Genomic DNA, 27,146 nt, shown 5'->3' on the forward strand with positions numbered 1-27,146 from the left:
TTTTTCTGCATCAAAATCCACAGCTTTCCCCCGGAATCCGCACCTTTTCATAGGTGCGGATTTTGTGCGGATTTGACGCGGATTTTGTTGCGGATTTTGCGATTTTTTTTTTTATTCAATTGAATAGGCAAAATCCGCACGAAAATCCGCAACAATAATTGACATGCTGCAGATTTTTCCGCACGAAAATCCGCACGATTTCCGCTGCGGAAAAATCCACAGCGTAGGCACAGCATTTCCCAAATGCCATAGAAATGGCTGGGGAGTAGCTGTGCTGAAGATTTCTGGAAAATCCGCGGCTTTTCCGCGAGAAATCCGCGGCAAAATCCGCGCATTTTCCGCAGCGTGGGCACATAGCCTAAGGGTGCAGGAGAAACATCGCACTGCACTCGGATGACACCAGAGTGTACTGCAATATATGCATCAGCTGATAATGGAGGAGATAGGGAGATTAGTCCCTCCCTCTCCTCCGCAGCTGTGCGGCAATCGCAGGATCGCATCACAGTATAGTGACACTCAGCTTACACTCGCAGCACAGTGGAAGACGACACATTCTATGCTCTCTCATCGGATGCTAAATGCCCGTGTGTCCTTAGCCTAATCACAAATGAGGTAAGTCAGGTGCTACCACTCAATGCGTAGGTGCTATTGAGGTACACAAATATAACGCAATATAATTGTAACCTCAGCACTCAGATATATTGACAAGAGATAATTTTGAAAATTTTGAAAATTTTTATTTTTGTTTTGATAAACTGCAAAAAGTGCAGATAAGGTATAGCAAACTCGACGTTTCGGCTATGTAAGCCTTTCTCGAGGTTTTGCCTAAAATGTGAAACACAAGTATCAGTATATACAAAATGTACAATATATACAAACAATGTACAATAATGTATACATTATGTGTGCACGTATGTGGAGAGGAAGGAGAAGAGACATGAATCACAGGCGACCCACCAAGCAGAGTAATTTCAGAGGTGCCACATTAGTGCAGTACAAAAGGTTCTGCATAAACATTGAAACATAATATATGTTAGTATAATCCAAAATCAAACCATAAAGGGATCACAGTGAAAAATGACAACATGAGTATGATTTAGGCTGTCAAGTCACAGAAGTATCAGGAGGGATCAGAGTAACATTGATTTGATGCCTGTCATTGAGAAGATTCTAAGGGGTACTTTGCACATTGCGACATCGCTACTGCGATATTGTCGGGGTCAAATCGAAAGTGACGCACATCCGGCGCCGGTAACAACATCGCAACATGTAAAGCCTAGGAGAGAAGATGAACGAGCGTGAAACAGTGAAAAATCGCTGATCTGTGTCACGTCGTTCATTTTCATAATGTCGATGCGTCCGCAGGTACGATGTTGTTTGTCGTTCCTGCAGCTCCACACATCGCTGTGTGTGAAGCCGCAGGACCGAGAAACATCTCCTTACCTGCGCCCGCCGTCCACCGGCAATGTGGAAGGAAGGAGGTGGGTGGGATGTTTACATCCCGCTCATCTCCACCCCTCCGCTTCTATTGGCCGCCTGCCGTGTGACGTCGCTGTGATGCCATACGACCCGCCCCCTTAGGAAGGAGGCGGGTCACCGGCCAGAGCAACATCGCAGGGCAGGTAAGTGCGTGTGAAGCCGCCGTAGCGATAATGTTCGCTACAGCAGCTATCACAAGATATCGCATCTGCGATGGGGGCGGGTACTATCGCGCTCGGCATCGCTATCATCGGCTAGCGATGTCGCAGCGTGCAAAGTACCCCTAACAGTATATTGGTCACAATGGATGTGACAAGCCTTCTGTTTATGCAGAACCTTTTGTACTGAACTAATGTGGCACCTCTGAAATTACTCTGCTTGGCGGTTCGCAGTTTATCAAAACAAAAATAAAAATTTTCAAAATTTTCAAAATGATCTCTTGTCCATATATCTGAGTGCTGAGGTTATTATTATGTTCCTGAGCCTAATAGTTATGAGTTCTATCTGTGAAAAACAAAGATATGAATGTAATACGTATGTGAAAAAATGACGTCTGAATGAGCCCTGAGAATTATACTTTGGCCATACGTCTCTAGTTCTGCCCCTAAACACTATTCCAGCTATGTATAGAGATAAAACTGCAGATGCATAGTAAGATGACAAAAGCTAATACAGAAGATGGAAAGAGGCTTCGGGGCAGACTGACTATCATCCCATATTACTTCAAAATAAAGTAAAATTAGTGACACAGCTTTACGCAAGTATATCTAATGCAACTGAACAATAATGCACCATGCGTGTGAAATATACATTATATAACTATTTTATTTCAGTTTTTGCAAGTGGTGTAATGTAACGCTCAGACCAAATGTGGTCTACATATTGTAGGGTAATAATGACCTAAGATCCTACATGCCTATGAGCACCTGGGAGATGTATAATGCTACTGTAGTAACAGGTGTTATATGCAGCAGTAACTGATTAAATGCGGAATTTGGAAATCCAGTGATCCGATTGACTGCTATACCTAAAGCTCCCATGTTCCCTTAAAATGTTAAGGTTTTCCTCATCATGGTAATATCTGATCACAAAAATACTAATAAATATCTTACCCAGAGTTCCGGAAAATGATGTCACCTCCCCTGGCCCATGCACCATGATCATTATTCTTGAAGGCTATGAGTCTGTCAATGAGAGCGGGCACCCGAGGCTTGGCTGGGTCTGAATCCTGGTGAGGACGGAAACTAAGAAATAAATGAAACCATGTAACTTGATATACGAGAGATGAGACAATTGATATGAAAAGATCAGTAGTATCTGAGAATGATATATAAAGAAATTTATCTAAGGCACCAGAGTTAGAAATATGATGTTTCGGCCATGATAAGGCCTTTATCATGCCCAGATATAAGAATAAGAATGTTGTATTCCTTATACCTTGGCATGACATATGCTGTATTGTGGCTAAAACACACTTGTCTTAGCCTTTGTATTTTGACCGATAAAGAATTGATCACGGGATTGCTCTGATGCCTTGGATATATGTCTTTATAGATTCATCAGCAACTAGGTGGGGAGTTGTCCCAAAGAAGCATTGAGCTAGTGGAGTTGTGTGTAGAGCGTCCATAAGAGTATCAGATTAAAGGGTAGTCACACAGCCGTATGACTTGTCCGAGGATTGCAGTTTTGGTGGCTCTCCAGACGCAAAAAGTGTGTTAGCGTGTATTTCTATGCAGCTATTGCGCTCAGGTCTGGAGAGCCATTAGTCAGTCCGAGAACTGCGATGCGATCTTTGGATGAGTCTTACTTCCCCTGATACATAGTTATGGTACATTAACACATAATTTTACTCTACTTATGCCAAACATAATGCAATACCCCTAACTAATTAACCAATATCCTTTAGGGAACAACATTGTCAAACACAATCTATCATGATTCTGAGTAGCACAGAGGCCAATGAGAATCAATACTCACCGAGCATTATCTACTGTTAGATATTCTCTAGGGTTTTCTGCACTGGCCACTGTTGTCTTCACACCTTTCCCAATAAATAAACCAGCCTAAAGAAAGAAAAAAATTCAGAACGTAAGTTAAATAACATTTATAAAGTAGCTACATGTCAGAGTATTCTACTGTAACTGTAGACTTACCTTAAAGTTGGAATGTACTCTGTTGTTGAGGAATATTCCCAAAGGAGTAAATTCTGAATGCCCTTCTGGATACAAGCCCTCCGAGAGACCAGACGGTACTCGATGAAATATAAACCATATACCGACATCCTATATAGAGGCCAAGAAATAATGATTCAGAATGGATATCAACATGAAGGACCATTGTTGGATAACTCTGAACCCTTCAAATGCTACAATAAAGTATCAGACTTCTACATGGAGTTGCCCCTACTCACCTGAGCTCCACCTGCGGCGTTCCCAATTAGATTGTTATTAGGGTTTGAAATCCAAAATGTACTGACAGCCCTAGAAATAGTAAGAAATATTACCAAATACGCCACACCGGTTGACCTTCATGCCGTGTAAAACTATTCTTTTCTTTAGATTATTAATACATGATAATTTGCATGTTTATAGAATATGTTACATGTAAATATTTAATTACTTTTATGCACACTAGTTAATTAATTACCTTAAATAAACTAATATGTAAGAGTATTGCATTTTCCAAAGCTTACATGCATTCTGCACTGGGCACGGGGATATAATCTCCATAGACATGATCACGCATTGCCAAACACATAGTCTCATTGCGATCTGTAGGCAGGATAGTGCCGGCCTTTGTGACCAATCCTAAATTATGGTAGAAGGTGTTCTTTTGCTCCACACCGTCTTCTAAGAAAAAGCAGTGGCCAAGTGTGTCATAGCCTATTGTATCTCTTATCTGGAAGGAGAGAAAAAATATAAAGTCTCATATTCTAAAACTAAAGAGAATGGTCAGAAACACAAATAGTATGGTCATACCAAGAGGCCATGGGTTCCATGAATGGCGACACATCTGGAGAAGCAGTGATGGATGGCCAGATTATCAACGTACGATGGAGGGTTGTATCCACCTTCTTCATCCACAGCTCCTGTCATATGAAAATGGACCGGGTAACTTCCTAATATCTGCTGCCCCATGTTGGTGATCTCCACTCCTGATAGGTGAACCGAAGCAAAGTGTCTTTGAATCTACAGAGAAGAAGAGACATAAATTAATATTTAATTAAAAAAAAAGTAAACATTGATGTCCCAGGTTGTCCTAATGTTTCCGGAGCTTTTATTATTTGGGATAAAATCTACATAGGAGTAGGTGGAAGACAGCAACTCTATCACTAAGAGAAGTAGTGGACCGGCTACAGCTCATCATGCTCTATGAGAAAATTGAGGCATTGAGACATGATGAGCTTGAACGATTTTGGGCAATCTGGGACCCGTGGTTACAGACCCATAACTCTGATGGTTTATCTTCTGTGGTTGCTCGCTCTGTTTAATATCATGTACCATGCGAGCAAGCAAACGTCCCTGTTAGAATCTAGACCCCAATGACTGCCGTATGTTGACTGAGTTATTGCACTTATTGGAACATTATGTTTGATCTCACTTTCCATAAGCTCTATACATCTTGGAGATGTACCTCCCGATTCCATCATCCCCTGATAACCCTTTTATGTTACCCCTATTTTTTTCCTAGTTTATCTGTATGCTGGGAGAATTAATTGCTAGCAACTCATGTGTTGGAATGGAGACTCCTGCGTGAGGACAAAATATGGACTTTCCCTGCGTGCTCTCTCCCTATCCTCTTTTACAACCTGTTTTTCTCAATAAAATCTGTTGAAACTAAAAAAAGTAACATCTAACAAATTATTTGCAAATTGCTTTTTGTAGAATGCATACCGATAATGGAAATGACAGGATTACAGTATTGAGACCATAAGAAAACAGTAATCCTGGTTCATAACAAGTTAACACATTTCATTTATGTTTAAGTGAAAATTTTGGAGCTTAAGGTAATAGAACCCATTGAAGTTTATGACTAGAGATGAGCGAACCAAACACAGACTTTACAAAAAAAAAAAACAGAGTTCGGGTACTTTACGTATGCAAAACACTTGCGCAAGTGTGCGCTCGGTGCTCGGGTACACTCGGTGCTCATCTCAGTGCGAGCCGCTTGCAGTGATTGATCAGCTCATACTGGGGGTCACAACAGCATAGTCGGTTGTAGTGTGTATTCCCCCCAAAAAATAGAAAAACTTTGCCCACCCTTCCCTGGAAGTGATCTGTTTATGGCTGGCTTTAATGTGGGCAGATACCCCAACTGCTCAATTAGTGACTTCCGTTGGGGTTCAGGTTAAGTCAGTGTCCCAAACCGAACTTTATCTAAAGTTGGGCTGCACACTCCGAACCGAACTTCCACAGATCTCATCAGACAGCTTCATATAATAACAGGTGATCTCTGGGCCTAACTATCTGTAATTAAAGTCTATATTAAAATTAAAAATAACTCGAAATTATTATTTTTTTATGCTCTGGACCCAGGATAACATTGAATAAGTGCAAAATTAGTCTTTTTATGCTGCTACAATAGAGATTGCTGCAGATGTAGAAAGAAATGTGGAGGATATGATCATTTCTATAAAAACGGTCTTTCTATTTGTTTCTGATCATCAACAATGGGGAGCATCACAGTTCAAAAAGCACCACAGTCTAACGAAGTGAGCAATATATTTTACCTTAATTTGGCCCCCAAAGGTGTCATAATTGAAAAACTGGCAATGGTTGTCACCATAACAAGAGGCTTCCATTTCCCCCTCGATACGAATATTCCTTGTGAGAAGTCCGACCTCTGCTCTCATATCAACGCCATCAACTACTTCTCCAATGTGTAGGTATAGGGGGACGCCTGGAGAATAGAATTTACAACTGTTTTAAAAATAAGCAGTCACTCCATATTACAGTGGTACCTCGGATTTCGTTGACGTTGGTTATGGTTGGTTTCGGTTTTCTTTGATTGTCTTCAGACGGATTATCAATGAAAACTGAGTTATCACTGTATTTTACTTTGATCCATATAACATAAAAGTGTTCTCCCAAAGAAAGGTAAAATAGCTTATTTAACAGAGCACACTAAATACACATATTTTGTTATATTTTATCAGTTATAGGGTTACAGGGATGATGACTGTATGGTTAGACCGATTGGGCAGCATTTCTTTACAGTGCAAAAAAAAATTAAATATGAAATGTGCTTTGCACGTAAGCACTTTGCCTTTTTAAGACAGCGGGAAATTATATATTGGATCTCAAAAACAATATTCCATTTTATATGCTCATTAGGAATCTCTTTGCTATAAATTATAATTTATATTTATATATATTAAATCCCTTATACTATTGATAGAATAGTAAATAAAAAATGTGTGCGATATTATTTATATGTGTTAAGCTAATAATACATCTTCACAGCAGGAGGAAAAGAGAGCTGGTCACAGTCTAACGTAAATGTCTCATGATTCCATCTAGTGGCCAATATAAGAACTGCAATATTTCCTAAATGATTATATAGGTATACTAATAATAAAATGTGTAAAATAAATACCAATATCTAAAACTGGGTATTAAAATATACAATTATTTATAATTTATATATGTACAATTATTTTATATATAGTATAATGAATATATGAATAAATATGGACAGAGGAAGAGAGGTAAAGGCTGCAATCATTTCTAATAACTGGGCACTACATGTAAACATATGAAAGGTAGATGTAATAAGATATGGAGCACACAGCAAACCATGAATCAATTGCCTTGATGAGAATAAATGGTGTTAGTTTGATTATAAGTGAATATTCCATCTCATAGTAATTCATTATATGATATGATTGTAAGGGAAAATTGCAGATGATTTTCTGATAAACATCAGGAAGTTACTGTCCTGTGAAATTTAGGATGATTAATGATTTTAAGCTGAGACTTTGCAAAGTATTTTCTTACCATCAATTTTAACCTGATTGCTTTTACATTCGGGGCAGTGAAGCAGATTGAATTCTTCAGCTTGATGCATTGAGTAATCAGTGCTGGCAATGACTATCCTGTTACCAGGCAACCAACTTGTGCTATCATCCGCCAATGTCAGGATGACGCCCCTGGACACCGCCACTCGGAACCCATTCCGCGGAACTCCTGATAGGTGAGAGCAGAAGTGTGAGAACATGGGACAACCAGATCACACCTCCCGAATATCACTCTACAAACTGGAAATGAGTGTTTAGTCTGACGTAGCCTACCGGATCGGCGTCTTTTCACTTTAGATTGTGCTGATAATAATATTTATCACTAGTATAAAGACAATTACACAGAATATATTTGTTTGAGAAAGTGCAACTATTGGAAATTTGGCAAACTTATGCTCCTATGTAATGTCAACATATTCTGCATTACGTTATTATGATATTTCTATTCTACCGGTACAAGCAAACCTTAAAAATGGTATAAATATTACAAGTTATATATGTGACACTATGTTGTTACCTTTTATCCATCCGCTGTAGGCCGTAACGGTAAAATGTACTCCCCCGTAAGTCTGAAACTCTCTTGTGGCAATCGCTAGTCCAGTGGTCCCATTGGTTTCATAGTGTTTTCTGTCCTCATTTACTTTTAATGGTCCTTCTCCTAATATACCAACCAGTGCCCATGGCTGTCTACAAAAACATACATAAAAATTTATCACATCACTATAAAACCCGAAAGAACGTTACATAATATTATAAAATAAGTTCATATTGTCTATAATGATAGCATAGTAGATGTCTCCCTTCGCTTCCATCAGCACCATATATTGTAAGAAGCCTTCATCTCTATGCCAAGCAGATGTTTTGATCATACAGCACCATGTATGCACTCCATATTGTATAAAATGGATAATTACATACTTGAACCTCCATAGGATTAGACTGTCAGAGTTGCAAATTATTATAAGCAAACAAGAACTGAAAACCAAGGAATTCCTTGCGTGTTTCAGATCTGCTCAACCTGTAACTCATCCAATGCTAAGTAAATATTTGGAGCAAAATACATTAGTGCGTAATTGTGTGATAAGGGAACGTGTGATGCAAGTGATGGCAGCGAGAATAGACCCTGTGCAGGTATTATTGTAGACGCGTCTCTACCCTGACTCCCTTCTCACATTCTTCACATTGCTGTCATTTTTGAGACGCAGAAATGAGGTCCAGGTAACTTGGTGTTAAGGAGTCTATCCCTGATATCTTATCAGCAGCCCAGGAGCTGTCCATGGTAGACGCCCGAGCTCCTGCATGCTCCACTGGAGAACCTCTACACCAGCTAGAAGGGTTTCCAGCAGACATATGGAAAATGCATCAGCTCTGGAAAACGCTTCATTACCAGAATCAATAAACATCTGTTCAGACATTATAATAAAGATTAAAAACAACAATTCAACCTAACGAATCATCCTGAAGTATCCCAACAATATAGCATCCTAGGAGACAGCACCCTGACTACTTATCTAGAGCTCGATAATATACTTATATACTTAGGCTGAATCTCTGTTCAGCCAAGGAATCCTTTCTTATATAGCTTTAGACTAGCGGTCAAAACAGCCTAACAAACCCAGCGGTATTCATAATGACATATTGTATTGATGCCACTTCTCCAGTGGCAATACTGGGGAAGTGATATACCAGCGATGTCATCTCAAATACACAGAGGGCCAAAGTTAAAAACTTGGATAAAAGTCGTGGGCTAACCTACTCGGGGGACCCATCTTGTGCTCCATACAGAATAATGGGCCCCATATAGTCCTCCATACAGAATAATGGGCTCCATATAGTCCTACATACAGATTAATGGGCCCAAAATACTCCTGCTTACAGAATAATATGCCCCACATAGCGCTGCATACAGAATAATGGGCCCACATAGTTCACCATACAGAATAATGGGCCCCATATAGTTCTCCATACAGAATAATGGGCCCCACATAGCTCTCCATACAGAATAATGTGCCCCACACAGCCCTCCATAAAGAATAATGGGCCTCATATGGCCCTTCATACAGAATAATGGGTCCTACATAACTTTCCATACAGAAGAATGTACTCCACAAAGCCCTCCATACAGAATAATATACTCCACATAGTCCTCCATAGAGAATAATGTACCTCCAATAGCCCCCCTTATAGAATAATGGGCCCCACATAGCCCCCTTATATAATAATGGGCCCCACATAGCTCACCATACAGAATAATGGGCCCCACATAGCCCTCCATACCAAGGAATGGGCGCTTGGCATGTAGGGCTAAATAAAATCAGCCTGTGGCCAGAGTTTGCCCTATGTGTGGTCTACTGAGACTGTGCTGATGCCTGGAATTACAGAGGTAAGTGAGGACACCCCTGATGTCACTCACCAGCAATCGTTCTGAATAATTATTTAACACATTGATCAATGATAATGGATTGAAGCAGAATAGCTGTCCAGTCAGGGGCTTAGGCAGTCACTATGAGGCAGACATTATATGTACATTTCTCATTCATTTCTAACAAAACAGACTAAAATGTATATATATGGTCTTAATGATGACCAACAATAGAAAATGCTTTTCCCCATATAGATGTCTTCTAGTAAAATGTTGCTCCAATGGCTCCACAGTTCATGTTCATTTTTATCTGAATTTCTCTGTTCTGTCACATCCACAAAATAGAAAGAATTTACATAATCAACCTATTGATTTCAATGGGATCCCGTCCAATCGGTGGGCTTTAAATTTCCAATTTTTATGGAGGGTAGAATGACCTAGACTTCTATACAATCATGAAATCTGACAGATTCAGTTGAAATCAAACTTATTAGGATCCATTATTCTTATTTTTTAACACTAGAACTACTGAGGTAGTCATTTTGACTACTTTGCGCCATGTATTTCTATATAGGTGTCACGAGTCCAGTAGTTCTAGTGTTAATCCATTCAGAACAAATCCACGATAAAGATAAAGTGTGATCCATGGGTGATCCGAGCCTAAAACGCCCAACTACAACCATTCTGGTATGTGTTTGGTCTGAAATCTATGAGAAAACAGGGCCCCGGTCAAACAAGCCCTATCCAAACTCATCATACTTCATTAACTGGAGTAATTGTACTGAAACTACAAATCCTAGCGTGCTGGAACTTGTAGTCCCACACATTTATATGTATAACCCATGCTGACAATTTACTACATAGTTGATAGACACATGAGGTGGCATGCATTTATTATAATGAGGTAACATAAGGTCATAGACGGTACCTGTAGCCCAGATGATAGATGTATCTGCTGCTCAGAACTTCTCTCAGATATCTTCTCACATCAGGACTCAAGCTCTTTGCTGCCGAGTCTCCGACTGCTGCGGCCACCACCTTACCAGGACTCTGCTTGGATAAGAAATCTTCCAGCCTCCTTCCTTCTTCCAGAAACATGTGGGTATCAAATCTCTCAGCAGCTTGAACATGACCAGTCTCTGGATCAATAATCCTTATATTGATACCCCGGCTTCCCCAGTGTTTTTCCCATTTGTATGATCCATAGGGGAGGCCACCAGGGTGCAGAGTTGCATCTAGCTGTGTCCATGATAAAGGTCTTCTTCCATGTAGTTCCAATATTCCGCCTTCATCTACACCAATAAACTTCTTCCCAAAGTCACCTATGTCATCCCCCTCGGTGGACTTTCCATACAGAGATATAGTTGCGCCAGAGCTATAGGGACACTGAGCTGACCCAATGTGTAGAGACCCACCATTTCTAATTAGGATATACTGGGTTCTAAGAGTTATTGGTATATGGTCATCAGCAAAGACTAAAGACCCTGAAACACAAAAATCAGTGCTATAAAACCTGAATACGCACAGATCTCAGAATATTGAGTCACATCATCTGGTATATGTTTAGTCCACTCTAATGCTGGATGTAACACCGCATTGTTCATTCTAATTAGATGTAAAACTTAAATTGACAGGAGATTAAAGATAGTGAAAAGGTATTTGGCAAAGTTCATCTCAAGCCTTGCCAACAATAGACAGTGAAGGAAAGTGTAATCCAGCAGAAATCAACTAGAAATGCCCCAGGTGCAAACAGTATTTCACACTGATGAATCCCTAAAGCTGAAGGTCATACTTTATGGTAAATTACCATGCCCAACAGGTTACAACCACATATTCTGGCAAACTGCCTATCTTCAATAGAGATTATTTACCTCCATCCTGAATTATCAGTGAGTGAAAGGTGGCTGAGGATTCAAGTCTCAGGGCCAGACCACGTCCTATCACAGCTGACCTTCGTCCATCATGGCCAGGGTGCCACGGGAGGAGATACGGCTTCTTACCAGGACACCTGTCTGCAACACATTTATCTATCATACTCAGAACACTAAAAAAAAACCCGCCACATTGCTGCTGACATGTAGGACAACATATGACAAAGGGGTTTAGGTGGAAGATTTGGAACACACACAGACAGTTTAGCTGTGAGATACAAGAGCTGAAAGCAGAGAAAGCAGCCAAGAAAGCAGCTCAGTCCACCCACCTGTTGCCTTCTGTTTTGGTCCCTTTTTATAGGGCTACTGGCCATCTCCAGGAAGATGAGACTTGGAATAAACGGAACAGTTAAGTGATGGGTGCAAATAACCAAAAAAGTGCTGAGGGGAAACCAAGTGACCAAGGAGAACAAGTCCTGCACCTGCCATGGAACATCTGCCACACTGTGCACTTGCTTGTTACTGGAGCCTTGAGCTCAGGAATGGAAATATCACAGATACAGCCCACCATGTCTGCAGTGCCAGGTGGATGCAGCCCACCATACCTGGAGACCAAGGTGGATACATCCCACCATACCTGGAGAACAAGGTGGATACATCCCACCATACCTGCAGAGCAAGGTGGATACAGCCCACCTTACCAACAGTGTCAGGTGGATACAGCCCACCTTACCAACAGTGTCAGGTGGATACAGCCCACCATACCTGGAGAACAAGGTGGATACATCCCACCATACCTGCAGAGCAAGGTGGATACAGCCCACCTTACCAACAGTGTCAGGTGGATACAGCCCACCATACATGCAGAACACAGTGGATACTGCCCACCATGCCCCCCACCTGCAGTGCCAGTAGTGTGCAGTCTCACCTGTCTGACCTCCCTTGTCTCTTAGAAGTTCCCAGGGATGATGAGAGTTGTAGTTGGAGCTCGGTGGTAGTTCTGGTCCTCGGCGCTGCTGTGTGCTGCTGTGGAGGGTAAACTCTTCTTATATATAGTGTGTGGTGCTGAGGGCTGTCCTCCCTCTGTCTCTTATGTTCCCACCTTTCCTCTATCTCCATCCCTCCTCTTATGTTTCTATCCCTCCGTTTCATGTCCCCCTTTCTCCCGCCCTCTGCCTCCTGAAGTCTGCTGTCTCCGGTAACCCTCCAGCAGTGAGGTCTGAGTGCGCACTCCTCCTCCTCCTCCTCCTCCCTGTCGGTGATGCCGGCACAGGCTGCACATACGGGGGGAGGTGAGGCTGCCGGCACTTGTTGCTGCACACAGCAGGCAGGCACCTGATGGATGCAGGATGATGGGCACCGCACTCCTGACCTGACATAGCGGCACTTTCCACCTTTCACAGCCAAACTCTTTCTGCAGATTACCACCTGGCCACAGAACTGCCACTTTCTGGCCATGACCAGCGCATTAACACTATAGAGAGTCCATAAAATGCCTGACTATGATTAGTGCACAGAAATACAGCTCCAGAGGCAAAACTGAAAGCAGAATTGACCAGATGTAGCAGAGCTGAGTACTGTGACCCTGCCTGCTGTAATAGAAGAATAAAGCTTATAGTCAGCACTGTAATATCCCAGCATGAATCAGCCCCGGATTCAGCAACATTGTATACCATAATGGCAGGAACAGCTATATGCTTATATGATAATTGTACAGGGTTCATGTACGTCTCCATAACTTTCTTCAATTGTATAGGATAGTGCAGAATAATATACATTTCAATGCAAAGGACCACCACAAAAATGTATAGTGTGCGGTATACGTTTTCTTTTATAATAGGACTCTATGGCGTTAGTTAATACCGTATATATGTTTGGAGATCTTTATCATATATACTGATATCAGCTCAGACACAATTGGCACAGAGTCCTAATGGGGTTCTGAGTCCTAATGCGGTCCTGAGTCCTAATGGGATCATGAGTCCTAATAGGGTCCTGAGTCCTAATAGGGTCCTGAGTCCTAATGCGGTCCTGAGTCCTAATGGGGTCCTGAGTCCTAATGGGGTCCTGAGTCCTAATGGGATCATGAGTCCTAATAAGGTCCTGAGTCCTAATGCGGTCCTGAGTCCTAATGGGGTCCTGAGTCCTAATGGGATCATGAGTCCTAATGGGGACCTGAGTCCTAATAGGGTCCTGAGTTCTAATGGGGTCCTGAGTCCTAATGTGGTCCTGAGTCCTAATGGGGTCCTGAGTCCTAATAGGGTCCTGAGTCCAAATAGGGTCCTGAGTCATAATGGGATCATGAGTCCTAATAGGGTCCTGAGTCCTAATAGGGTCCTGAGTCCTAATGGGGTCCTGGGTCCTAATGGGGTCCTGAGTCCTAATAGGGTCCTGAGTTCTAATTGGGTCTTGAGTCTTAATAGGGTCCTGAGCCCTAATAGGGTCCTGAGTCCTAATGGGGTCCTGAGTCTTAATGGGGTCCTGAGTCCTAATGGGGTCTGGGGTCCTAATAGGGTACTGAGTCCTAATAGGGTTCTGAGTTCTAATGGGGTCCTAATAGGGTCCTGAGTCCTAATGAGGTCCTGGGTCCAAATAGGGTCCTGAGTCCTAATAGGGTCCTTAGTCCTCATAGGGTCCTGAGTCCAGTAGGGTCCTTAGTCCTAATAGGGTCCTGAGTCCTAATGGGGTTGTCAGAGGGGCTCAGCTGTTGCAGAAGCTCCAGGGGCAGAGTGAGTCACACTCAGGCGACCCCACCTCTGCATTCTCTCCTGAATCCTACCACTTGGGATATTGTCTGTCATATAGATGCAAGTCCTAGAAATGGGACCAGCAGATCCAGGACATATCCAGGGCATGGGCTATGAATGGCCACAACTGTTGATTTGCAGAATTGGGATCCTGGGTTTTACTCCCACCACAGACATGTGTATGTTCTCCTGGGTACCTGGGTCACTGCCACGTGGTAACGGTATAGTGCTAGGGAATATAGATAGTGGGACAGTGATGACAATGTGTGTATTGTGCTGCGGAATATGATGACGATATTTAAGCATGATAAATAATAAATATGAATTGATCAGTCCTGGAGCCCTATAGAGGTCAGACCAGCTTCATGTGCACATATGTGAATAATTGAGACTCTCATTATAAATTGTGGCTTTTACACTCAGCGATCTTAGGGAGGATGTTACGATGCCAGTCATATTTATTACTATAGGAGATGCCAGTATGAGGCAATGCCACAGCTTCTTACATTCCTAACCCCTTAATAATCATTATTGTGTCATGGAGCTGTTTACTACACGCATGCTTTATTGTGAAAGCGTTACATAAACCTTAACGCAGGATGCTCTGCTGCCCACAGGCACAATTTCGGCAGAGGGGCTTTCAAAATAAACTAATGCAACATTGTAATAGAAGAATAAAGATTTATTGACAACACTGTAAATATTCCAGCATGAATCAGCACCGGATTTATCAACAGGCATTGGGACGGATGTATCTCAGAGACTACTGCAACTAATAAAACAACGTTTCCTAACAAATAAGGATTATCCCATGTACAAAAATAGTTCTCAAAACAGGAAATATGTCAGATCCAGCACCGATTGTGGGGGCGTCGTTGTCCTGATAGATTGCATTTAAAGGGGTATCCAATATGGCGAATCCCTATATGTATGCGTTGTTAGGAGTAGGGATATCTAATAGGGGGTCTTTTCCACGATCCTGAATAGACAAATGACTCAGACATACTCCAGCTGCCCGTGGATTACATGGATGGCCATTTATCCAATACTATCAATGCCCAATGCCTAGGTGGCCATAGTCTTCGGTTCAGATCAGTAAGTGCATTATAAAAGAGGTTGTCTCGAAAAAAATGGGGGGGGGGATTAGACCTAATATGGAACAAGTATACAATCTTGGCCCATTTTCTTTTGTCAGGTTGTTAAAATTTTCATTTTTCTATTTTTATAGCTGGGTGATGTAACCAATCTGGCCGTCATTAGAACTTCCATCCAGCTTTCTAAAGGGGGCTTTACATGCTGCGACATCGCTATTGATGTCGCTAGCGTTCGCACCCGCCCCCCGTCGTTTGTGCGGCACAGGCAAATCGCTGCCCATGGCGGACAAAATCGTTAGTACCCGTCACACGTACTTACCTTCCTAACTACGTTGCTGTGGCCGGCGAACAACCAATTTTCTAAGAGGGCGGTTCGTGCGGCATCACAGCGATGTCACATGGCAAGCGCGGAATAGAAGCGGAGGGGGAAAGAGCAGCCGCATAAAAGTCACACCCACCTTGTTGTCGGAGGACGCAGGTATGGTGTTGGTCGTCGTTCCTGGGGTGTCACACGTAGCGATGTGTGCTGCATCAGGAACCACAAACAACCTGCGTTCAGCACCAGCAACAATATTTGGGAAATGGACGACGTGTCAACGATCAACGATTTGGTGAGTATTTTGCATCGTTAGCGGTCGCTCGTATGTGTCACACGCAACGATGTCACTAACGAGGCCGGATGTGCGTCACAAATTCTGTGACCCCCCACAACATCTCGTTTGCAATGTCGTTGCATGTAAAGCGGCCTTTAGAGTCCTGAACATGAAATCTGCCTGTATATGGCTCTAGGTGGGAGCAGGAAAATGATCAACACAATTAAGAAAGCAGACTATGTTCTCACTTAGCCACGAGTAGAGATGAATGGACCAGTGGAAATTCGGTTCGGCGGGTGCAGCCGGACTATGGAAGAAGTTCAGTTCTGGACCTGCACTTGATCTCAACCCCAATGGGAGTCACTGATTGGGCAGTTTGTGTCCCCCCCACAAGCAGCCAGTCATAAACAGATCACTTCCAGGGGAGGGTGGACAGGGTTTTTCCATTTTTTTAGTGCACACTACATCCGATCACGCTGTTGTTACCCCCGGTGTGAGCAGTGCAAACACAGTAAGTGGTTCTCCCTGTGCTGAGCACTGAGTGTACCCGAGCACAGCGATGCCCGCGTGAGAGTCAGCATACGTAAAGCATTGAACTCTAAACTCTGCTTTTTTGTAAAGTCTGTGTTTGGTGCAAACACCAAACTTCGGGATCATTCATCTCTAGCCACAAGTTACTTGTAAAAGCCGCAGGTACATGCATCAGGAGGAATTTTCTTTTAAATAAAGTGTTAGTAGGTGACACAGGTTTGATGCTCATATCACAGTTTTACCTGCTAAACCCATGAACGTTCATAAAATTGGCCAATTGCTTTCGGTGGCAAAATTACAAGATAATTATTAAAAAATCAAGCAGGCAAATTAATATCTGAAAATCCTTCCCAATGTCTGTGGCCATAGTTTTGTCTGCATCAAGGCTGGAAACAGAGGAGCATCCAGTAGTGTCCACGTGCTAGTCCATTATGCCCGTCATTGGGGCAGCCTCTAAACAAAGGCAGGGGAGGCACCTGCACTGGACTCAGGATTGAGGGGGGTATTGGTTTTTTGTTATTGCTCCTCCATTTTCTTTTTAAACTCTCGGAAATCGCTTTTGAGTTGTATTAGATTTGGTGCCAAGTAGCCATCGGCTGCCCATCTTCCTTGTAAGCAACTACGGAAGAAACATATTATTACCTCCGTCCATGCGGATACCCGGCTGTTTATGTAATAGGCAGAGAACTATTGAAGCTCAAAATGCAGTTGCCGAAAATCTCTACTGGCAATTTCAGTAATTTGATGTTAATAATGTTCTCCTGAGAGGGAAAACTGCATCCTGCATTGCTGTAATGATAGGTATGTTTGTTATTATTACCTATCTTAGTAAGATGTAAAAATAATAAAATAGTAGCTAAATATATAGTGTATGAAGAGGGGGTCTTATCTCAAATAATAAGGTCCATATGTCGCATATAGGTATCAAAAAGGATGGTTCACTGACTGCATATTAGCCAGAGGAGAGGGCCGCTGCCAGAGGCAGACATACTGGTGATACAACCTGTGCACAGAGGGCCAAGGGGTAAGGGGGTCACTTCTACCTCTAAAACAGGTGAAATTGTGCATTATGATGAGATATTGGGCTACAAAAGGCCATATACTGTTTTTGCCCAGGGGCCCTCTTCTGTCTGTGTCCACCAGTGTTTGCTGCATGTGAACTAGGAGCCTTTACTCAACTTTCCCTCCGAAATAAGCTAAACACAAGGACCAGTTGCTTTATTGTGGATTCATATACACGTTTTCTGGTTTGAGTAGGGCCTGGGATTCACCGACCACTCGTGGGTCTCCTGAGTCCTGACCCAAATTTGACAGCCTTACAGGCCATGCTATAAACAAATAGCAATGGTCAATTCACAATGGACGGTATAATATATATATATATATATATATATATATATATATATATATATATATATATATATATATATATATATTTATATACACAAATATTTATATATGTAGTTAGGATTTGTAAAATGCAGTGGTGTGGATAAGTAGCTGTGACGCCATGTGATATACATTAAAGTGCAGTGTATATACAGCACACTCTTATCTTATATTACACTCATATAATCCAACATCGACCCTGATACATTTATTCCTCGGTCATAAGCACCAGTAACCATGGGACGTTCCTCAGATTAAGTGACACAACACATTTGACACAACCACATTGTTTTAAGTTCAGTCATAGTCTCTCGTTCTCTCTCCTATTGGGAAAGCAGCCGTGAAGCATTAGCCTCTGGCATATTGTGAACTTCATTTATTTGTCCTTGGATGCCCTCCTCTCTCTCTGTACATGGAGCTCTCAGTGAGTGGACAATGAACATAAGAGAATAAGTTCCATGATTTTGTGGATTTTCTCATGACTGCACATTCCCTGCATATCCTAAATGATAATACACTTGCAGGGGACAATGAGAAGACATACCAGAGGTATAAGGGCATGATCACATGTAGCAAATGCATTGTATGTCCTCAGCCGCAGAGGCGTAACTATGGTGGGTACAGGGGCTGCAATTGCATTTGCGTCCTGAAGTTTAGGGGGGGCACAAAAATTCCCTTTGGCTCATATGAAAAAAAACCACTACTATTAAAGATGTGATAGTTGGGGGCCCTGTTGGATATTTTACATTGAGGCTGAAGTTATACCACTCGACACAAGATAGGTGATAAATGCATCCTTGACGGGTGATGGGTGACCAACCGCTGGATCCCATAACAAGCACAAGAAACATGGGGTTCATACTTCCCTACAATGCCCCTAAAACACACACACACACACACACACACATATATATATATATATATATATATAGATATATATATATATATCTATATATATATATATATATATATATATCTATATATATAGATATATATGTACTGTATATATACTGTATATATTAAGGATGTTCTGCTGAACACATATTACACAATGTTACCAAAGGGGCTTTATTTTAAAGAAAGAATAGAATACAACATTTATTAGCACCACTGCAGGAATTTCTGCATTAATCAATAGACATTGTGACAAAATTACCACAGAAGTCTCTGGAACTGATAAACCAAAGTTTCTTAACTTACACAAAGGTATAATTTATCTATAGAAATGGAGAGGTGATAAATGTATGTTCACTGGGGGTCCTCCTGCTGGGACTCCCCACAAGAACAGGGTATCCACGTTTCCTTTTGTGAGTGGAGCAGTAGTAAGTTTGTGGGTGTGTTTGGGGTCATTGTCCTGCTGGAAGACCCATGACCTAGGATGCAAGTCCAGCTTATTGACACTGGGCACTACACTGTGACCCAAAATCCTTTGGTATCTTCACATTTCATGACGCCTCACATACAGTCAAGGAATCCAGTGCCAGAGGCAGAGAAACAACCCTAAAAACATCTTTGAGCCTCCACCATACTTGACTGTAGGTAATGTGTTCTTTTCTTTGTAGGCCTCATACCGGTTACGGGTAACAGTAGAATGATGTGCTTTATCAAAAAAACTCTACCTTGGTCTGATCTGTCCACAAAATCCTTTCCCAGAAGCATTTTGGCTTACTCAGTTACATTTTGACAAACTGCAGTCTAGCTTTTTTATATCTCAGTGTCAGCAGTGAGGTCCTCCTGGGTCTCCTGCTTTAACGTTTCACTTAATACAAATGTCAACTGATAGTTTATGTTGACACTGATGCACCCTAATCATGCAGAACAGCTTGAATGTCTTTGGAACTTGACTGGGGCTGTTAATCCACCATCAGGACTTTCCTGCATTGCAACCTTTCATCAACTTTTCTCTGTCATCCACGTCTAGGCAGATTAACTTCTTGATTATGTTGGGCATTGTGGACAAAGGAACATCAAACTCTTTGGAGATGGACTTGGAATCTTGAGATTGTTGATGTTTTTCAACAATTTATGTTCTCAAGTCCTCAGACAGTTCTCTTTTCCTCTTTTCTGTTCTCCATGTTTAGTGTGGCACACATAGATATATAATGCAAAGATTGAGTAAACCTCTCCCCTTTTTATCTGGTTTCAGGTATGATTTTCATATTACCTACACTTGTTATTTGCCAGAGTGAGTTTGAACGAGGATCACATGCTTGAAACAAAATTGTTAAAGGCTGCTTTACACACTGCGATATCGGTACCAATATCGCCAGCGTGCGTACCCTCCCCCATCGGTTGTGCGACACGGGCCAATCGCTGCCCGTGTCGCACAACATCGCCCGGACCCGTCACACGGACTTACCTTCCCTGCGACGTCGCTGTGACCGGCGAACCAGCTCCTTTCTAAGGGGGCGGTTTGTTCAGCGTCACAGCGACGTCACAGCAGCGTCACTGAACCGCTGCCCAATAGAAGCAGAGGGGCGGAGATGAGCGGGACGTAACATCCCGCCCACCTCCTTCCTTCCGCATTGTGGCCGGGACGCAGGTAAGGAGAGGTTCCTCGCTCCTGCGGTGGCACATGGAGCGATGTGTGCTGCTGCAGGAACGAGGAACAACTTCATTACTGCTGAAGTAACGATATTTGAGAATGGACCCCTATGTCACCGATGAGCGATTTTGCACGTTTTTGCGACGATGCAAAATCGCTCATAGGTGTCACACGCAACGGCATCGCTAAAGCGACCGGATGTGCGTCACCAATTCCGTGACCCCAACGAGATCACTTGAGCGATGTCGTAGCGCGTAAAGCCCGCTTAACTAACAATTTTTGAAAGGTGCCCACAATTTTGTCGTTCCCATTCTTGGGGTTTTATGTGAAATGATGTCCAATTTGACATTTTTTTCCCTCTGTTTTGTGTTGTTCCAATACACGCAAAGGAAACCAACATGTGTATAACAAAACATGTGTAATTGCAATAATTTTCTGGGAGAAATACATTCTGGAACAATTTCAAGGGTGCTAACAGATTTGGCCCTAACTGTAAATACTAATTAATGTTCGCTGTGTGGATTTTGGACCCCCTATTTTCAGAATCCGTAGCTATCATACATTTATCATCTATCCTGTGAATAGTGATAAAGGTTGTTTAAGGGGCAAATGTTTAAGACTCAGATTGCTAAGTTACCAACTGGAACTGAAAATCACTAAGCGACTCTCCCAGTAGGATTTGCTTTTGTCTAAAACCACAGATAACACTGTGGGAAGTAACACAGCTCATGGAAACATCAAACTCTTTGGCCAAGGTATAACATCCTGTCAAACTGTACCCAGTCATAACAAGCACGAGCAACTTCAAATGTCTGATCCCACAAGCAATGTAAAATACACAGTAGGCAAATTAGGCTATGCGGACCTCCAACATATTGAGTTTATGTCTGACCTAGCGGAAATAGGACATGGTAGTGAGAAATCATTTCTGTGGGATTGTAGGTTTGGATAATATGATTGGTGTGACGTTAACAGATTTCATCTGGCTGAATAATATTCACTTCAGTATCCACTTTAAGGAAACCTCATTGAAAAACCTTTTCCTTTCCAATATTCTTTATGCCTTTTTTGCATACGCAGGTTTTTTTCAGCATTTTTTTTATAACTGAAATTATATTACATTTTCAAGGCAGACAAAAAAAAAATAACATGGATATGCCCCACAAGCATGTGAGCGATAGCAAAAAACCATGTATCAGGATGCATATCCTATTATCCACCAACAGAAAGGAGACAAGGAATATAACAAGACAAACATTACAATACTAGACAAGGGGAAGAGGGGTAGGGAGTGGGAAGGTGAGGATATAAGGCATCCATAGAGACCATGCGAGACCACTATTGTTTATTGGCCCAGTAAGTATCCCAAAGCGACCAAACACTCTCAAAGTGATCTACCAAGTTGTTTGACAGAGCTTTTTCAGCATTTTTAAATGCTTGTGAAAAGCAGAGTGAGTGTCAAGCATTTTTTTATTTTTAGGGGACATTTTTTTTCCAAAAATGCCAGGAAAAAACTCAAATTTTGGAGACCAAATTTTAGAGTCCAAAACACCAAAATATAGTAAAAAAAAACCCTGTGGATTCTGGCTTATTGTTAGCTTTCTATTGACTTTGAAGTGATATTGGCCATAGCATTTTTAGCCAAAGAAATCAGTTAAAAACAATAAAAAAAAACGCGTCGTGGTGTGCCGCCCCCGTGCCAGCAGCCGGTGCTGCTCGGAACCGGAACTACGGTGCGGCTCGAGGGGTTCTCCGGACCCGGGGGTCGCACGGACACTAAGAATAAAAGGGGACATATTTATACGGAATTGGTTGTAAAATGTCTGTGACGCCACCCACGGTGTGTGGTAAGATGTAGCACCACTGCTGCCGTTGTGGGGCTCCTGGGGACGTTGGGCTGGCAGCTGGATGTTAACCTCTCCGTGGGTAGGGATGGATGTCCCGGCACCCAGTGTCTCTATGCTGAGGATAGTGAGTGCAGGGGCCGGCGCACCCAGCCAGGCCGGGGATGCTACTCACGGTTGAAAAAAGCACACAAGTCCTGTGGTAAACCAAGGTGATGGTGGTGGCTGCCGCAGACGGGTGTATCTGATCCCACACCCGGGTTGGTAGTCAAAGTCTCTCTCCTCTGCACTCAGAGTGTTGTAGGCAGGACTTCCCAATGTGAAACGCGGGAGTCTGCTCCCGGTCCCTTGGTTGGGAGCTGTGCCCGTCTGACGCTGACCCTTGGGATCTACAAGCCCCTGGCGGTTGCCCTATCCCTCTATGTGGGTGGTTGTCTACTTTTCGGGACTTAGGTTGGAACAGGACCTAAAATCCTGCCATCAATTGGTTAATTAGCTAGGCCGTCGGTGCCGGTCCTGGCTTCAGGATCCAAGTACCCCCTCTGTGCACACGGTTTCCGGGTCGGTTCTCTGGTGTCGGTACCGGTGGGCTCCAACCCTGTCCGGGTCCACCTCGGATCTCCGCAGCCGTCTTCCCGTCTCCTGCAGACTCTGGCTACCATCTGCCACCTAGCCAAGGTGTCAGGGCTCCGACCTTGGCACCTGTCAGCTTGCACCTCCACTCCAAACTTCAACTTAAACTGATCTGACTGTTTTCCCACCCCGGGCTCTCCAGACCCCTAGGTGGGCGTTCCCTATCCACCTGGTCCCGCCCACTGGTGTGTCTGTCCTTCCCTGAGGGGGGGTAACTAGGGTTTCAGGTCGGCTGATTTAACCCTTCATGGGATATTTGTTATGCGGGGGCCTACATGTACATCTACCTGGTTTTCCAGGGCACTACAGTTAGGTCCAGAAATATTTGGACAGTGACACAATTTTCGCGAGTTGGGCTCTGCATGCCACCACATTGGATTTGAAATGAAACCTCTACAACAGAATTCAAGTGCAGATTGTAACGTTTAATTTGAAGGTTTGATCAAAAATATCTGATAGAAATTGTAGGAATTGTACACATTTCTTTACAAACACTCCACATTTTAGGAGGTCAAAAGTAATTGGACAAATAAACCAAACCCAAACAAAATATTTTTATTTTCAATATTTTGTTGCGAATCCTTTGGAGGCAATCACTACCTTAAGTCTGGAACCCATGGACATCACCAAACGCTGGGTTTCCTCCTTCTTAATGCTTTGCCAGGCCTTTACAGCCGCAGCCTTCAGGTCTTGCTTGTTTGTGGGTCTTTCCGTCTTAAGTCTGGATTTGAGCAAGTGAAATGCATGCTCAATTGGGTTTAGATCTTGACTTGGCCATTGCAGAATGTTCCACTTTTTTGCACTCATGAACTCCTGGGTAGCTTTGGCTGTATGCTTGGGGTCATTGTCCATCTGTACTATGAAGCGCCGTCCGATCAACTTTGGGCAGTTGGCTGAATCTGGCCTGAAAGTATATCCCGGTACACTTCCGAATTCATCCGGCTACTCTTGTCTGCTGTTATGTCATCAATAAACACAAGTGACCCAGTGCCATTGAAAGCCATGCATGCCCATGCCATCACGTTGCCTCCACCATGTTTTACAGAGGATGTGGTGTGCCTTGGATCATGTGCCGTTCCCTTTCTTCTCCAAACTTTTTTCTTCCCATCATTCTGGTACAGGTTGATCTTTGTCTCATCTGTCCATAGAATACTTTTCCAGAACTGAGCTGGCTTCATGAGGTGTTTTTCAGAAAATTTAACTCTGGCCTGTCTATTTTTGGAATTGATGAATGGTTTGCATCTAGATGTGAACCCTTTGTATTTACTTTCATGGAGTCTTCTCTTTACTGTTGACTTAGAGACAGATACACCTACTTCACTGAGAGTGTTCTGGACTTCAGTTGATGTTGTGAATGGGTTCTTCTTCACCAAAGAAAGTATGCGGCGATCATCCACCACTGTTGTCATCCGTGGACGCCCAGGCCTTTTAGAGTTCCCAAGCTCACCAGTCAATTCCTTTTTTCTCAGAATGTACCCGACTGTTGATTTTGCTACTCCAAGCATGTCTGCTATCTCTCTGATGGATTTTTTCTTTTTTTTCCGCCTCAGGATGTTCTGCTTCACCTCAATTGAGAGTTCCTTAGACCGCATGTTGTCTGGTCACAGCAACAGCTTCCAAATGCAAATCCACACACCTGTAATCAACCCCAGACCTTTTAACTACTTCATTGATTACAGGTTAACGAGGGAGACGTCTTCAGAGTTAATTGCAGCCCTTAGAGTCCCTTGTCCAATTACTTTTGGTCCCTTTGAAAAGAGGAGGCTATGCATTACAGAGCTATGATTCCTAAACCCTTTCTCCGATTTGGATGTGAAAACTCTCATATTGCAGCTGGGAGTGTGCACTTTCAGCCCATATTATATATATAATTGTATTTCTGAACATGTTTTTGTAAACAGCTGAAATAACAAAACTTGTGTCACTGTCCAAATATTTCTGGACCTAACTGTATATTGGCATCTAATGTGGCATCATGAATTCAATGGCTGGTGTATGGTACAGTGTGTACACGGGGCGATAAGCTGCCAGCTGCTCCTCTTTCTTATCTCTATATCACAAATATGCAGCTTTCCTATTGTTCTATTCTTCTATCAAGCCCAGCTTGACTTATATTCACATATGATCATATTTACCAGCCTGCCTTAATAACTTTTCCCTGGAGATGATATAGGAAGCCTATTGCAGTGCTAAATCAAGTAATCTACTCCCAAGTACGTCTACATTTGCTTACATGTTGCATATCCATGGAGAACCCTCTATGTACATTCTGCATATGTGGACCTGTTCCCTGTCAATAAAGTCATGTCTACTAGACCCCAGTCGCTAAATCTGCTCTGAGACCTATAAACCCGATTTGTTTGCGTCAGGTAACCCATTAGGATATGCACAATTTTCCATAAAACCTTCTACAGAATCACTATGATCAATATTACAGCACTGATTGTTGCTGAATGGAGTACAATGTGGTTCTTTTGCACTGCCATGAATAACCAGACGTGATGAGTTCCAATAAATCTTCAGAATACTATACAGTTTATTTATCTACGCGTTTCAAGGCTTACTTACCTCTTCTTCAGGATAAACAATGGTTTTATCCTGATGAAGAGGCAAGTGAGTCCTGAAACGCATAGCTAAATAAACCATTTATTGATTTATTGGACTCATCACGTCTGGTTATTCACGACAGCGCAGAAGAACCACATAACACTCCATTCAGCATCTTTTCAGTGATTTTACCAGTGGGTCTGCACCAGTAGTGCCTCATACAACCACTTCAGGTGATGATCTTCACTTTTGTCACATCTATTAACCAGTTAAGACCCTATTGGGCTATCTTTCTGCCCAAGTCATCTCCAGCACTTATTGATGTGATATATTGTCAAAGTTATCTCATCTTTTCTCCAATTTGACAAAGTGTTTGGACAGTCAAACTATATTCCCAGTTAACGGCAATGAATATGTCTCACAAGTCTTCAGGGGATATGCAGTGTAGAGGTGACCATGCTATGATGAGAGACACATATTTGGCAGAATATAGCAGCTGGGCCTCTCTGGAGGGTTAGGATATTTCCTGTATGGTACCTCCCATAGCTGCATCTGTATCCGTGTGGATGCACAAGCAATGGGCAGTTATCAGTCTCTCAGCACCACTGCCCAATCAGTGGGTGTGATCCCAGAAACTTTCCGCTAGGTACAATGAGTTTGTCATATCTCCATTTCTGTAATATAAACCAGATACTGGCTTAACCTGTTCTTTGCCACATTCCACTTCTATCTGCCGTTTCCTGCACTTCTTTGAGCTGATGATAAGTGTACGGTCGAGATAACATACTCTTCAGTGAGAATGTATTATTTCACTGCAGGGACTTGCACAGTAATAGAAACAGTGTGCAGTGATTTATGAGTGATCCCTGACTCCACCACAGGGGGCAGCAAAGTATCTCCTTTACAATGACCAGAGCTAACCTCAGTGGTCATACATTGTGCATTGTGTAAGGCAGACCTGAGCATATGAAAATATCTGCAGAAGACAAACCCTCTGTGTGCATAATCCTGCTATCCAAACATCTCTTCTAAAGAAACCGAGAAAATAAATATCTACACAGTTGTAAAAGCTCAAGGTTATTTCTGGATCCTCTACTTTTTATGTGTGTAATATTTATTTACTTCATTGTTTGGTATTTATTTTCACACTACAGCACTGTAGGGATAAGGGACACATTGGGTTCTGATAACGATAAGGATAAAATACTGTGCTACTTATATGTACATGTGTCTTCAGAAGTGTGCCAATGCTTCATTCATTGTCTAATTGCTGGTACTGCTCTTTTACAGCTCTGCATCGTGGACCCCCATCGTCAGGATCAGTGGAGTTCCCAGCAGTCAAATCTCATCAATCAAAAAGTTATTAATGCAGTGAATATCCCTGGTTAAAATAAAGATTCCCCGGTGGCTTGGTATGTAAAAAACCAACAACAAGAAAGCTATATTCACCTCCCGGCACTCACCAGGATCCAGCACAGGTCGTCATGTGATGCCC

The 27,146-nt window shown here is 42.5% G+C and overlaps 2 protein-coding genes across 5 annotated transcripts in view; both read right to left on the reverse strand.

Moving 5' to 3' along the window:
* Positions 1–12,745, reverse strand: part of CEMIP (cell migration inducing hyaluronidase 1) — a 166,975-nt gene extending 154,230 nt beyond the window's left edge. For both annotated transcript variants that reach the window (XM_075345921.1, XM_075345919.1), the window contains exon 1: positions 12,657–12,745. The gene's annotated coding sequence lies outside the window, so the exon portion shown is untranslated. The remainder of the gene's footprint in view (positions 1–12,656) is intronic.
* The window catches only part of LOC142303986 (cell surface hyaluronidase CEMIP2-like), a 135,639-nt gene that overhangs the window by 41,043 nt on the left and 67,450 nt on the right, over positions 1–27,146 (reverse strand). For 2 of the 3 annotated variants that reach the window (XM_075345917.1, XM_075345916.1), the window contains exons 4-14: positions 11,729–11,869; positions 10,786–11,341; positions 8,013–8,182; positions 7,476–7,664; positions 6,209–6,378; positions 4,458–4,667; positions 4,172–4,377; positions 3,890–3,959; positions 3,633–3,761; positions 3,457–3,542; positions 2,592–2,723 (exon numbers count right to left, since the gene is read on the reverse strand). In XM_075345917.1, coding sequence (XP_075202032.1) covers positions 2,592–2,723; positions 3,457–3,542; positions 3,633–3,761; positions 3,890–3,959; positions 4,172–4,377; positions 4,458–4,667; positions 6,209–6,378; positions 7,476–7,664; positions 8,013–8,182; positions 10,786–11,341; positions 11,729–11,869 — 2,059 coding nt within the window. Of the gene's footprint in view, positions 1–2,591; positions 2,724–3,456; positions 3,543–3,632; positions 3,762–3,889; positions 3,960–4,171; positions 4,378–4,457; positions 4,668–6,208; positions 6,379–7,475; positions 7,665–8,012; positions 8,183–10,785; positions 11,342–11,728; positions 12,119–12,656; positions 12,740–27,146 lie in introns of those variants that run through there. The other variant, XM_075345918.1, reaches the window with a different exon arrangement.

This window comes from Anomaloglossus baeobatrachus, chromosome 4, assembly GCF_048569485.1.
Source record: "Anomaloglossus baeobatrachus isolate aAnoBae1 chromosome 4, aAnoBae1.hap1, whole genome shotgun sequence".
NCBI lineage: Eukaryota > Metazoa > Chordata > Amphibia > Anura > Aromobatidae > Anomaloglossus > Anomaloglossus baeobatrachus.